Here is a 14,764-nt window from a genome sequence, read left to right on the forward strand (position 1 = left end):
GAAATAGCTTCAAATTTTGGAATGACATCAGACAAAATTCTACCATTTGGATTTAGAGAACAAGTGTATATCAACTTATTATTTTAAGCGATGGTATGGTTCTCATCCCAAGCCACGACATTGCATAAATTAGTACCGATAATATTACGTTATTAACGAACTGATAACTAAACTGTCACCCGTCAATGAACGAATTCATGAACAAACTGGGGACAGAAGGAATCCAACATAATGATGTCACAAGCACGCACACACTCTGAATCATCACCAACCGAATGTGAGTCAAAATGAATTGACCCACCAATGCCAATTACACAATGGTCGCCACCTCACGACCACCACATCCCACTCTTCATCATAAATCTTTCAATTTGTAAAATTTCATAATCCTACAATGCATTTTACAGCAATTTTCATGAAAATCGACCCCATCGCATGAAAATGATGACGTCACACACATGCGATGTCCATTTCCACCTACACGCATGCGCACTTGTGACTTCTATCGAAAGAAACGCGTACTTTTTTATTCCATTTTAACCCATCATAAATACTACTTGATGAAGGCAATTCATATATTCTTCAATTTATTCCGACATCAATCACAATCCCAACATTAATTTAAGCGTCCATAAAATAATTTCGTGGTAAAAAATGCGATCGCCACTTCCGGGTTTATTTTTCCCAACTTATACACCGCCCTTTTATCTGTATTGGGAAAGTCAATAAACGTGCACCGAAATCGATCGCTGTCTATCGATATACCTTACACATGAACTTCCATAAAATATCATTTAGAGAGGGTGCCGCAGGTGACAGGTGACAGGGTGCCGCATCAGGAAGTATACGCCGCAAAAACGAGTTCCTCCCATAGGGAGCAGACCCACAACAAACACTCTTCACCAAAGGAGGTGTAAGAGGAGGATGGGAGGTAGAATGGTGGGGATAGAGGGGTATGAAGGGAAGCAGGAAGGTAAAAAACTGGGGACGGGATGGAATGGAGGGATTGGGGGTAGAAAAGGATGGGGAGAGAGGATTAAAGGAATGCGCAGGACATTTACATGGGAAGAAACATTTGCGCTGCTTCTCAAAATGGTGCTCGCGTACGCTTCAACCAGCGAAGCGATGGAACATGTTGCGCATTCCGCCCGTGCGTACTGTGTACCGGTTTGTGTACATTTGAGCGCGTGCATGAACAGTGTGTTGTGCCTCGCGCGCTCAACGTTCACGGCGATGAGAGCGCTGTGTCCATTGGCTGTCTATCACAGCGTGTACGTAATCAATCGGCATTCGCCAATCCCCACCTGTCCCCGTACGTACACCGCACGGAATTATATACGGAGAGCAGAAGATAATGTGTCGCTTCTTTGAAAGCACGTTTTACAAATTTCATGCAACCGATATGAATCACAGCATTTTATGATGCTGTTACTCGTACCCGACTGCAAAGCCGCAACGAGCCGGCGAAGCCAAAGCCTCTTGCCACTATTTTACCCATCACTGTGGCATCAGTAGGTTAGGTAGTTGGGAGTAGGTAGGTGTAGTAGGTACCGTACCTAGTTCAAAATGACACCATTTGCATTCTGGATGAGATTAAAATTTATAAAATTTCCTTCTTTATGAATTCGGTGAATTCCGTCTCAATTTCGGATATTTCCGGCCGCGAAAAACTACCCCCTGCGGCCGCGAGATTTCTAAAAAAGAATTCTCCGTCAATTTTAGAATATTTGACGCCGTTTTCACCCTCCGAAACGCGTAATAAGCTTTTTTGAAATATTTGTTCAAATGCTCGTATCTCATTGGTTCCGGTAATTGGTGACGATTTTCGTTGAAGATAACCAGGGCCCATATGGGCCCGGGGAACGAGGTTGGTCTTAAAGTATTTTAATTACAAATTAGAGGTGCATAAGATGGTGAATCAAACAAAGACGGGTGAAACAAACTCCTATTGAACTTTTTTAAGCAGAGGTTTGTGCAAAATGGTCTGAAAAATCGATCGATACTTCAAAAAATAATAAAAATTAATAAAATATGCTGACGGGATTCGAACCTATGGCCATTAGGTCTTGTCCCAAACGCATTTACCCATTCGCCCATTGTCAAGCTTGAACACCAAACAATAACAGATATCTATCTAGGTGCCGCGCTTTTCGTGTACGCGTCAGACGGACTGCGGAGCGATGGTTTATGTGCGCTTCGCCCGTACGTGTGCATCGTGCGCTCAGCGTCTACGTGCCGATCGTGGCGTGTCGATCGTGAGCGGGCTTACGTGCCAAGTCATGTGATCCTTCGCGAAACGGCTTTCCCAAATCTCCGTACGAATACGCTCAAGACGCATGATGTTATGCAGCACAAAGTACGAAAAGCACGAAACAAACAGATATTTTACAAAAACTGCGCGAGTTAATCCATTTTGAGCCCAGGTGTTCATTCGCTGTCTGCCACATGGAAGAAGCAACAGTCCCCTGCATGGAACCACAGAATCACCCGAGCGGCATGATGACACGCGCTTCTCCGCGTGACATGATGACACGTGCCTCTCCCTTGATGGTTATTAGTTCATCATGGCACGCAAACACCGTCTAAATGTATGCGCCTATGTACGTGCAGCGGATACCTATGTACGTGCCGCGGATACCTATGTACGTGCCGGTGCGTGCACGAAATGTCCCGTCCGCGTCAAATGAACTGCGGCGCGATGATTCACGTGCATTACCCGTGTTGATTCGTGCGGCCCGCCCGTGCCATGTACGTGCCTGTGCTCAGCGTTTACCCATGCTTCGACCCGCGAAGCGGTCACTGAGCATTTGCTTGGTATATGCGAACGTGCTTTGCGTGCCTGTTTGAGCGTCATGGAGTGACGTCACGATACGTGCTGCGGATAATTTATGATAATTTATGCAGCACGATGGCCATCGCTATGTAAAATTGCATTTGCTAGCGCAAATTAAGTCTGTCAAAGTCGCGATGGATATCGTTGTTGGCTCACGGTGCTGCTCTACAAAAGGAAATTTATTTTATAAAAATCGAACCAGCCGTTTCAGAGATATTAATAGTTTTGTGTTTGTGCGAATGCGCATGTCAATCGTGCATCGGGTACAATCGGGTGTGCGAACATCAGTATCTATGAGCCCTGTGTCACGCGATCGGCCGTGCGCACTGTACACCGGCTAGACATTCGCCTCGCTATTCCAGCGGCTCGTGCCTCGTCATAATCTGCCTGCACGACCGCGCTCCGCGTTACCATGCTGTTGGGCTCCCAAAACAATCGTTCACAAATTATGTACGCAAAGCGCTGCGAGAGGACATTTCGCTAAAAGAAATCGCAAATAATCGCTCTAGATATGTGTTCCTTGCGTCCAAATTTAGTCACACCAGGTTCAGTTTACAGACACTTTCTGAGGTTGACAAGATAATACACAGAAAAACTCTCCCTTACCTTGAAAAATCACTTGGACGTATTCGAAGGGAATACAATGGGTCAACCTCTTCCAGCGTTGCAATCAGCGGTGCCTCAAAATTGTCAGGGAACTTTGTTGTGACATTTTTGGACACATCTCAGCCAAACCACACCAATGAGACTCGCTCAATTTAATATAGATTTATTAAAATCTTGCAACGAATATTTACACGAAAATATAGTTATACTTTAAAATAAAACACATGACGCGACGTCGCGCGTCGCGTCGTCTCCCTTCTTCCTTCTGCTCTCTCTCCTGCTTCTTCCGATGACCAGTTTTTTCTCTTCTCAGAGCATGGTGGTTAAATAGATCTTCGCTCCTTTCATCTCGCTCCAGTGGAATGCCGAAGTCACTTTAACGCCAGCCTTCCCGGCGCCATTCGGACATCTGGAACAATTAACTCTTATCCACAATCTGAGCCAAGTCAACACTCTACCTCTACTCGTATTGTTCGAGGTCACAAGGTTATTCCCCAGATGGCCGACCGCTTGCTCCAAGCTCCCCGCACCCCATCCTTGCATGACTTGAGAATCCTTTTACATTGCAGTACAATCCAACTACCCTAACAAATATGACTTGTATATTTATCTATACTTCCACAATCCCTCATTTTTTATTTTTGTTTATATTAACCATTAATCTAAACATCAACTTATTAAATATTCAAACCACAAACTTGGTAATCCAATTTTTTTCATAAGGCATACACCGTCATCCTGGAAGAATCTGATCACAAAACATTTCTTTATTCATCGACTCTTTCCATATTGATAATGCAATTCATTTGCATAAAGCAAACAACCCTTCACCTTTACCACAACAATTTCAATTCACCATTTAAAAATAATAAAGCATCTGCAACATTTGGTAATACGTTTTGCTTCAAAACAAATATTGACTTTTTGTTTGAAAAGAAGAGAAGAGGCTGATCACTTGTTTGACATTCAAGTATGAAACATTTTCTTCTGGTGTCTTCATAGCACCTACAATATTTCACGTAGGATTTTCCGCTGTTGTGATAGCTGGGCGGAGTCATTAACTGACCCTGCTCTGCATGTAGCATCCTTGCCACTCTTGCTGTGAGCCATAGTAGATTTGAACAAGGCCTTCGTCCAGTTGTAGTCGACTTCCCTTTTCACTCATCATGAGTATGGAGCAAGTGTTGATGTGATGTTGGTGAACCAGCAAGATGTTGCAAGATGGCACGAAAGCCATGAAAACGTAAAGTACACAGTGGTGAATGTAGAAGCAGGTCATGCTCACGGCTCGTCGATGTTTTTCGTGTATTTCCAGCTGCTTTATGCATAGCTGGTGAAATATAGGTTCATAAATACCGTATGTCAAGCTAATGGCTCTTGCAAGAAAAAAAATTTGCGCCCCTGAAAAACCACGAAATCGCGAAACACGGTCGCGAATAGGAAAAAAAACCCCGCTAATTTGCGGGACACTTTTCCATAAATAGAGAAACAGGTCACATTTTATCACCTGCGAATACACGGAACCACGAATAGCGGGGTCCGACTGTACTCCCTTCCATCGCCGGGCCGCCTTCAGTGCCCAGTGATGGCGTCATGCTGCGCCTAAACATGGAAAAAGAAAGGAGCGGTGTGCAGCAAACAAGAAAACAAACAGAGTGAAAACTGAGTACATGTTCCCTTTTGGAATGCGTCGTCGCTGATGCAGTGCCCCTGCTTCCACTAAGCTGTTACTCATTTTGCCGACCTCGGATGGATGACAGGCTGAGTCAACCCACCTGGTGTTATCCAATGGCACGACAAGGGCTCAAACTCAAGACCCTAAGATCTTAAGCCAACTACATTAAATAACCGTGAAGCCAACACCAGGCTTTAATTGATATACACTGCATGACCAAAAGTATGTGGATACCCAAACATCACACATCTCATTTCAAATTCATGGGCATTAATATGGAATTGGTCTCTTCCTTCCCCCCCCCCCCCCCCCCCTCCCTTTGCTGCTATAACAGCCTCCACTCTTCTGGGAAGGCTTTCCACTAGATGTTAGAACATTGCTGCGGGGATTTTCTTCCATTCAGCCACAAGAGCATTCGTGATGTTGGGCGATTAGGCCTGGCTCGCAGTTGGCATTCCAATTCATCCCAAAGGTGTTCGATGCGGTTGAGGTCTGATGCGGTTGAGGTCAGGGCTCTGTGCAGTCAAGTTCTTCCACACCGATCTCAACAAATCATTTCTGTAAGGACCTCGCTTTGTGCACGGGGGCATTGTCATGCTGAAACAGAAAAGGGCCTTCCGCAAACTGTTGCCACAAAGTTGGAAGCACACAATCGTCTAGAATGTTATTGTATGCTGTAGCGTTAAGATTTCCCTTCACTGGAAATAAGAGGCCGAGCCCGAACCATGAAAAACAGCCCCAGACCATTATTTCTCCAACACCAAACTTTACATGTGGCACTTTGCATTCAGGCAGGTAGCGTTCTCCAAACCCAGATTCGAACAGTTGTTGTGCTTACGTTGCTTCCAGAGGCAGTTTGGAACTTGGTCGTGAGTGTTGCAACCGAGGACAGACAATTTTTGCACGCTTCAGCACTCGGCGGTCCCGTTATGTGAGCTTGTGTGGCCTTCCACTTCACGGCTGAGCTGTTGTTGCTCCTAGACGTTTCCACTTCACAATAACAGCACTTACAGTTGACCGGGGCAGCTACAGCAGGGCAGAAATTTTATGAACTGACTTGTTGGAGAGGTGGCATCATATGACAGTGCCACGTTGAAAGTCACTGAGCTCTTCAGTATGGCCCATTCCACTGCCGATGCTTGTCGATGGAATTGCAAGGCTGTGTGCTTGATTATATATACCTGTCAGCAATGGGTGTGGCTGAAACAGCTGAATCCACTAATTAGAAGGGGTGTCCGCATACTTTTGGTCATGTAGTGTACATGAATTCTTTCCATTTTCTAATGACAAAGCATACCCTTTCCCAGATATATAACCTCCTCACAATTCTATCTACGGATACTTTGTTGGAGTTCATGGTAGAGTTTCTGGTCTGACATGCACCCTTAGTTGGGAGTCTCTGACCTTCTTCTTTGAATGGACACATAAAACATACAATAAAGGGAGGGGGAGACAAGATGGGGAGAGAGAGGGAAGCACACAGGTACAACAGTAGAGAACAGGGAGATCTGTGGGAGGGAAAGGGCTTGGGGAGAGGAGACATGTGAAGGGGGGGGGGGAGTAAAGGGGGGAGAGGTATAAAACACCTGGACACTGCTCGGACTTCCAGGAAAGAAGTCGAAATTTCAAGAAAGTGGATCCGGGGTGGATTAACGGGGGTAGAAAAGATCAAGGTTTTGGATGGGGGAAGATAAGAGATGGTGGTGATCAGCTGTTTAAAGACTTGGAGGGAGGAGTGGAATTGAAGAGAGTGAGGGAGTTTGTTCCAGAGGCGGGAGAAAAGGCGAATGAAAGAGTGAAGGTGAGCAGAGAGCCGAGATTTTGGCAGTTTAACCAGAAGAGGGTTGCTGGCAGATCTTGTGCGACCTGAAGGAATATTTCGGGGACAGAGCACAGACAGAGCTGGAGGAGCTAGGCCGGAGAGGAGTCGGTATAAGACAGAAAGACCACCAACCTGCCTGCGGTGAGTCAGCGAAAGGCCTTCAAAGTTAGCTTCATCGCGGGAGATTCCAATGATTCTGAAAGCTTTGGTTTCAACAGCGTGAAGCCGAGCTCGGTGTGAGGCAGGAGCACCAGCCCAGAGGGGGGAACAGTATTCCATTGAGCTGCGGATGAAAGCTGTGTAGGTGGTGAGGAGCTCAGGTGTGGCAATGAAGGACTTCGCATGACGGAGGATGCCCAGTCGGTGACTGGCTTTGGAGGCCAGATTTGAAATGTGGTTTTCCCAGGAACTCATGTCGAATCAATTGAATTGGCCACAGGTGGACTCCAATTAAGTTGTGAAGACATCTCGAGGATGATCAAAGGAAATTGGATGCACCTGAGCTCAATTTGGAGCGTCATTGCATGGGGGTCGAATACTTGTTGACTTGTGACATTTCGGCTTTTCATTTTTAATTATTTTGTTTGTATAAAATTAAAAAAAGAAATTCCACTGACAGTATGGGGTATTATGTGTAGATCAGTGACAAAAAATGTCAATTTAATTCATTTTAAATTCAGGCTTAAAAATGTGAAAAACATCAAGGGGTGTGAATACTTTCTGAAGAGAGAGTGTGTGTGTGTGTGTGTGTGTGTGTGTGTGTGTGTGTGTGTGTGTGTGTGTGTGTGTGTGTGTGTGTGTGTGTGTGTGTGTGTGTGTGTGTGTGTGTGTGTGTGTGTGTGTGTGTGTGTGTGTGTGTGTGTGTGTGTTTGTTTGTTTGTTTGTTTGTTTGTTTGTTTGTTTGTGTTTGTGTGTGTTTGTTTGATTGATATATATTTATAAACTTTATCAACAACACCAGGCCTTACTTTGTTCGATACTTGAATTTATTCCTGTTCATTATATGCACGTACAGGTCATGGACAAAACAAATGGAACCACGTGGGTAAATGAGGGAATCCAAACAATAGCTTCCACATCGGTTTGGCCCATGTGTTAATTAAGCAAATAAAATCCCAGCATGCTTCGGCTCATGTATAAAAATGCTGTACAGGCCTGGTTGCCTATAATCATGGCTGCAGGAGGAGACACCCCACCCCATGCTCCCATCCACGAGCACGTGTGGTCGCCTCATGGGTTGATGAGCATGACGCTGATGTTTTCCATGCGTCATGGCCTTTTCAGTATCAGATCCGAACCCAATTGAGCATTTATGGGATATTCTAGAATGACACCTGAGAGAGCGTTTTCCACCTTAATCAAACAGGTGTGAGTTGATTGACTTCATCGTGGAAGAATGGTGCTGCATCCCTCTTGCAGAATTCCAGACGCTGATGCAACAGCACATCCAGGCTGTACTGGCCACACGTGGAGGCCCAACGCCCTATTAATTGGCTTTTCATTAGTGTTTCCATTTCTTTGTCCACTACCTGTATGTAAAGAATTGAGCAACGTTTTGTTTGTTTTGCCAGACAGCCAGTTATTTCATTTTGATGGCCACCATGGAAACAATGCTAACGATGTGTCTTTGTTTCCTCTTGTCCTGATAACCTGGCCTCCTGGCTTGGTCCAAGGCGGAAGTGGAGGCGTTTGAGGCAGCGATGGGCGGGAAGCGTCGAAGGGCCCGGCGGGCACACGCTCAGCGAGACCTTGCGAGGCCAAGCCGATGGTCTCGCTGGTTCTACTTGATCTTCCCATCGATCTGTGTCACTATTCTAGCTGTTGTGGCATACAAACTAACAGTCTGACCCCAGACATGGATCAACCTTTGGGGATTGTGCCGCCATAGTCCATCTTAATTTGTTTTTGTTTGTTTTTTTGGAGAGGGAATCCCTGGCCAGACCGCACCAAAGTATATGTGCGTGTTGAACTTTTCCTTGTAATTGCTCATTGTTCTCAAAAGCTGCAACGACGTGTATTCAAAATCAGAACGCTGAAACAGATTTTCAAACCAATCGCCTGTCCCGCACCCTCCCTGACCCACATTTTCAATTCCTCAATTATGTACCTGTTCGACGCGCAGCCAGATGTTTCCACCAAATGGTTTCATCGGGTGAAGCAGAAGTGGTAGGTGAGCAGGTTTTACCTCGGTTGTATTGCACAATCGTATTGTTTCCAAACACTTGATGCGGCAGCTTGTTTGGGAAATGGAAAACAGGTTCACAGAATCTATTTACAACTCATTTACAGACCTCGCGGAGGTTTTCAGTTGTCCATTGTATCTGAAGGTAATGTTATTCAAATGTCTTCAAACAGAAGGTTGTGCCTCATGGGAATACCTGTTATGTGATACATATAGACATATAATTTATTTTTTTTTTAGTTTGTGATTATATCGGTGTCATTTGCCTTATCTGTGTCCAAGTAGAATATGAACCCCATTGTCAGAGGCCTTTTACTTAAATAATCAACTGGACAGACTGGAACAAACAAACTTGTTGTGAAGAGTTTGTGATTAACTCGGATTGTTCACATTTATTGTGGAGGCGGAGGTGGCGTATGCATACAAATCGGTTCTATTGGTTGAAAATGTCTTGTTAATGAGAGACACTTGCTCTACTGTAGTTGCATTTACCCTCCAAGGGAGCACATAAATTTCCCAGGATATTGTCTGTGTGAGGGGAGTTGATGATATTGATGAGGAGGGGAGTGTCATTGAAGCTGAAGGGAAAGGTGTATGCTGCATGTGTGAGAAGTGTTATGATTTATGGGAGCGAGACATGGGTAATGAATGTAGAGCAGCAACGAAGGCTGGAAAGGGTGGAAATGCGAATGGTTCGGTGGATGTGCGGAGTATCGTTGAGAGAGAGGAAGACAAATGATGAATTGCGAAAGATGATGGGAATAGAGCCTGTGATGGATGCTGTGAAGAGGCACAGGTTGAGATGGTTTGGTCACATGTTGAGGAAGGATGAAAGTGACTGGTTGAGAAGAGTGATGGAAATGAATGTGGAAGGAAGTAGAGGACGGGGAAGACCGAGAAAGACTTGGCTAAAGATGGTGGAAGAAGAAATGCGGGCAAGGGGGTTAACAAGGAGAGATGCAGAAAATAGGGCAAAATGGAGAGGATTGTCATGGGGACCGCAAGGCTGACCCCCGCTCTCACAGGGAAAATGGCCTTAAAATGCATGTTGTGTTGTTGTGTATTGTCTGTGTGATTTTTAGTACCTTGCGCTCGAGAAGCGAAAAGCAGGGTTAAGCATTCAGGTGCATACATGTGGCGTGCGTACGTACGTGTCTGCATTTTTTAAATTCATTTTATTGGCAACCGTTTGGCCGATTGACACGAAGTTTTACAATGGGAGCGCCTCCACCTGCAGAATTTTTTTTAGTTATAATTATGACATCATAGGTCACCTGGTACGGACGCCACCTTGGAAAAACGTCACACATCTATATCTCCCAAACCGCTTAATGGAAAAAGCTGAAACATGGCTTATTTTCAAGTCCTCACCATGGGGAATAAGATGTGATGATGATGACTTCATCGGTGCCTTCATTATGACGTCATAATTCGACAAGTACAATGCTTGATCTGATCAGTATGAAAAAAAAATCATCTGCAACAGTTAGTCCAATGGACAAGAAATTTGTACCATAGGAGTGAACCATTTCTGATAATTATGCCTCCTGTGGAATACCTCCTGTGAAATGGCGAAAATCACATACCTCCTGTGGAATATTTTAATGACAATTATGACATCATAGGTCACGTGGTACAGGAGCCATCTTGGAAAAACTTCGTACCTCTTTCTCTGAAACCGCTCAATGGAAAAAATTTAAACATGGCTCATTGTCAAGTACTCCCCATGGGGAATAAGATGCGTTAGTGATGTCATCGGTGCCTTCGTTATGATGTCATAATTCAACAAGTATAACGCTTCATCCGATCAGTATTTTTTTTTTCTCTACAACTGTTGGTCTGATGGACACTAAATTGTCACCACAGAAGCACCTCCTCCTGAAGAATATTTAAATGATAATTATGATGTAATAGGTCACGTGGTACAGGCACCATCTTGGAAAAACTGAAAAACGTTGTACCTCTATCCACAAAACCGCTCCATGGAAAAACTGGAAAGCGTTGTACCTCTATCTCCAAAACCGTTCCATGGAAAAAAATTGAAACGTGGCTCATTGCAAAGAACTCCATATATGGAATAGGCGTTAACGATGACGTCATTGGTGCCGTAATTATGACGTCGTAATTCGACAGGGACACCGCTTAGTCTGATCAGTTTGAAATTTATTGAGCGTCATCTATGCAACAATTATATTGGAGAATATAAATTTATGATGTAATCGCTCACGTGATCTGGCAACCATATTGGATAAAAGAAAAAAGAAAAAACGTTCAAAAACAGAAGAGTTGATTGCGCAGGGTAATTATTCTAAGAATACCATGAAGTTCTTTATTTGATTGGATATGGGCCTGGTATCGTGGACTCGTGACAAGACGAGGCACCTTCGTGTTTTGGCCATAGTTTGGCAGACAAACTGCTTCTCACAAAGGGGAGTTAACTGCTCGTTACATTGCGTGCACCTCCATACACATTCAAATGTTTAAATCGCCAGTTTGTCCCTACAGCCACTGCTTGACTGCTTCACCTCTACCATGCAATGAGATGCTGGTTTACTGATGCAGTAAATTCCCCTATTGGTGCTTGGTCTGCAGTATGCAACACTAAGATTATACTGTGCCCCCATGCTCTTTCCAAAAAGCCCTCAGTGCAGACTAACATTCTCCCATGATGTGCCAAGTGTACTTACATTGTCGGATCAAGATGGTTTCATATCATTTTCTATCTTTATATCACTTTCCCATCGCAAACAGGTTGGTGGTCCCTGTCTCCTGCCACCTCCTCTCTAGTTTCGCACCCTCCACTGTTTCTATGCTTTGTCTCAACCCCTTCCCTTTTGTTCCTCCCCTCCCCTCCTCCCCACTCCCCCAGGTTCCTGCAGTGTGCACGTGGTCCTACCAACAACCCCGTTCTGAGAAAAATGAGTGATGTCACGGCATAGGGTGGAGTCATCAGCAAATACAGACTTTGCATTTAAATATGTAATTTTTTTTTTTCTTTACTTGGGTTTACTTTCTGAACTCAGTATATCAATCTGGTGAGTTTCTTTTACGCTTCGGTGATTTCTTTGTTAAAAGAACCATGTCACTGATTGTCTTTCGCAGCAAGAAATCAATAACAGGATAATATCATGGTTGGCGTGACAAAATGTAAGGACAGGTACATTTGACGATTGGCTTCACAATCGTGTATATAAGGGTTGTTGCGTTCTGTATTAGTGGAAAACAACTGCTGCACGTCTACAAAAGTTATTGCCGCTTCCTCTGGAGATGGTCCATCAACTCGACAATGCTCTTTGTCATGGAGTGGTGGCTTTACGAAATTCTGGCATGAAACAGCGTGCTATTGCTCGGCAGTATGGCATCACTCAAGGTCAGGTGTCAAAGATCCTGAAACGAAATGCTCAGAGGGGTGTCCCTACTCCAATACCGAGGCCAGAACGTCCCCACAGAACCATAAGGAGAGATGATCGCTAGCTGCACCGGTTAGTCTGCAATGGCCGTACCAAGTCAGCTAATCGGCTTCGGGCTGGGTGGCAGCAACTGACAAATGTGCCTGTATCCAGAAGGCTAGTCAACCAACGACTGGTTCAAGCAGGCTATCGTGCCAGGCTTCCCCTGAGAAAGCCACGCCTGACCAGACAACACCGCCAGCGTCGATTGCAGTGGGCCAGAGAGCACCGTCAATTGCAGCCAGGACACTGGAATCACGTGACCTTCAGTGACGAGTCTAGATTTCTGGTCTATCGTCAAGATGGCCACAACCGAGTGCGCAGACAAGTGCATGAAGCCTACAACGAAGATTGTATTGTACCAAGAGTCCAAGCTGGAGGTGGTGGGGTGACCGTTTGGGCTGCTTTTCATGCAGGGGGCAAAACTGACCTGGTTGTTCTGAATGGAAACCTGAACCAGTTCAAGTACAGGGCCATTCTGGAAGAAACATTGCTTCCATTTGCTCGTGCAGCCTTTCAAGGAAACTTTGTCTTCCAAGATGACAATGCACGGCCTCATCATGCTCGCATGATCCAACATTTTCTTGCTGACCGTGGTGTCAAGCATATGGAGTGGCCTGCCATGTCCCCGGATTTGAATCCGATAGAGAACTTGTGGGCAGAATTAACGCGTCAAATCGACAACTTGGACCAGCAGCCGACCTCTGTGCGTGAATTGCAGCAGGCTATTTTCACTGCATGGCAAGCGATTCCTGTCCAAACCTTGGCAAATCTCGTGAACAGCATGCCTCAACGTGTACGTGCTCTCCTGAATGCTCGTGGGTGTTACACGAAGTACTGAACTGTAATTTTACTGTCCGTAATCCCAGTCATAATTTAACTTTTGTTTTTGTTGAAAAAAAAATTTGGCTAATGTGCAAAATAAAGAGATACTTCTGGAAAACGTACAGACGTTTAATACAGTACTGTCCGTGAATTGAGTTCGATATGAGTTTACATCACTTTCAAGGATCAATTTATTTACTTCAAAATGTCAAATGTGGTGTTTGTTTCTTTTAAAGGTCACATTAACAAAATCTAGAATAATTTCAACATAATTCTAATGAACTTTTGGTTCTAAGTCATCTTGAGAAGTAAGTTCACCCCCACAAAAAAAAGATTCCATATTAAATGCCAAGTCTGTACATAGAGGACTTTCCAGCATCAGAGCCTGGGCCCAGGACACTGCCTTGGTGCACTCCAGCCTTTGGGGATAGTTGATGAAAGGATTCTGTTGAGTGCCACACTTTGGTTATGAGAGTAGAGGAAGTCAGTAAGCCGTGTGTGGAGTTGGCCTTGGATGTCATAGGCAGAGAGTTTGGAGAGGATGCCAGGCTGTATCAAAAGCATGAGAAATGTCCAGAGAGACGGCCCTGATCTCACGTCTGACAGTGAGTTGGAGCAATATATCCAAGGTAGAATGACTTGGTGTGAATCCAAATTGATGATCTGAGATGAGGTTGTTGAAGAAAAGGAAGGACTTCATATCAACTGTGATGATGGATTTCATGACCTATTGACCTTGCTGATAATTGCAAGCAAGCAGATATGTCTGTAGTTGAGGGGATCAGCTTTTGCACCTTTCATGTCAAACAGTGATTGCTGATTTCAAGCAGATGGAAAAAGACATCGAGGAAATGAGAGTGAAAAAGGCAGAGAGAGGACGTGTAAGAGCAGCAGAGCAGGTTTTTCGGACCCCGTGACATGATGCCGTCTGGCCCAGTAGCAGAATCAGTCTAGGGTTATCAGAAACTTCTTCACTTTTTCAGGTGCAAATGACAGAGTCCAGGAGTAGTTAGTCATTGGGTTGGGTGGGTATAGATAATGAGCTGTTGGGGACACAAGATTTGGAAGCAAACATAGAATTGAGACATTCTGTCTTCTCACAAACGGAGTCGACTGCAGTCACATTTGAAAAGAGGGAAGGGATAGAGGGGGGGAGCACACACCAGAAACAGACTTAACAAGGGTTTAGAGGAGGGAGGCCAGTTTAAAAGTTCATTCTTGAGATTGGACAGATGTTGTTTTCTAGCTCTCCTGAGAGTAGACACACTTGTTGCGGGCTTTTTGGAATACACCAAGATTGCTTTCGGTCAGATTTGCCTTCCAGGAAGAGAAGGCAAGTTGTTTCAAAGCAACTGCCTCACCACAGGATTCA

The 14,764-nt window shown here is 44.7% G+C and overlaps 1 protein-coding gene across 1 annotated transcript in view; it reads left to right on the plus strand.

Annotated features, from left to right (window-relative positions):
• Positions 1–9,645, plus strand: part of NFXL1 (nuclear transcription factor, X-box binding like 1) — a 153,059-nt gene extending 143,414 nt beyond the window's left edge. The window contains exon 25 of the mRNA XM_078772717.1: positions 8,610–9,645. Coding sequence (XP_078628843.1) covers positions 8,610–8,783 — 174 coding nt within the window. The 3' untranslated portion in view covers positions 8,784–9,645. The remainder of the gene's footprint in view (positions 1–8,609) is intronic.
• The last annotated feature ends 5,119 nt before the right edge of the window (positions 9,646–14,764 follow it).

Source organism: Myxine glutinosa, chromosome 2 (assembly GCF_964187855.1).
Source record: "Myxine glutinosa chromosome 2, kmMyxGlut1.1, whole genome shotgun sequence".
In the NCBI taxonomy this organism is placed as follows: domain Eukaryota; kingdom Metazoa; phylum Chordata; class Myxini; order Myxiniformes; family Myxinidae; genus Myxine; species Myxine glutinosa.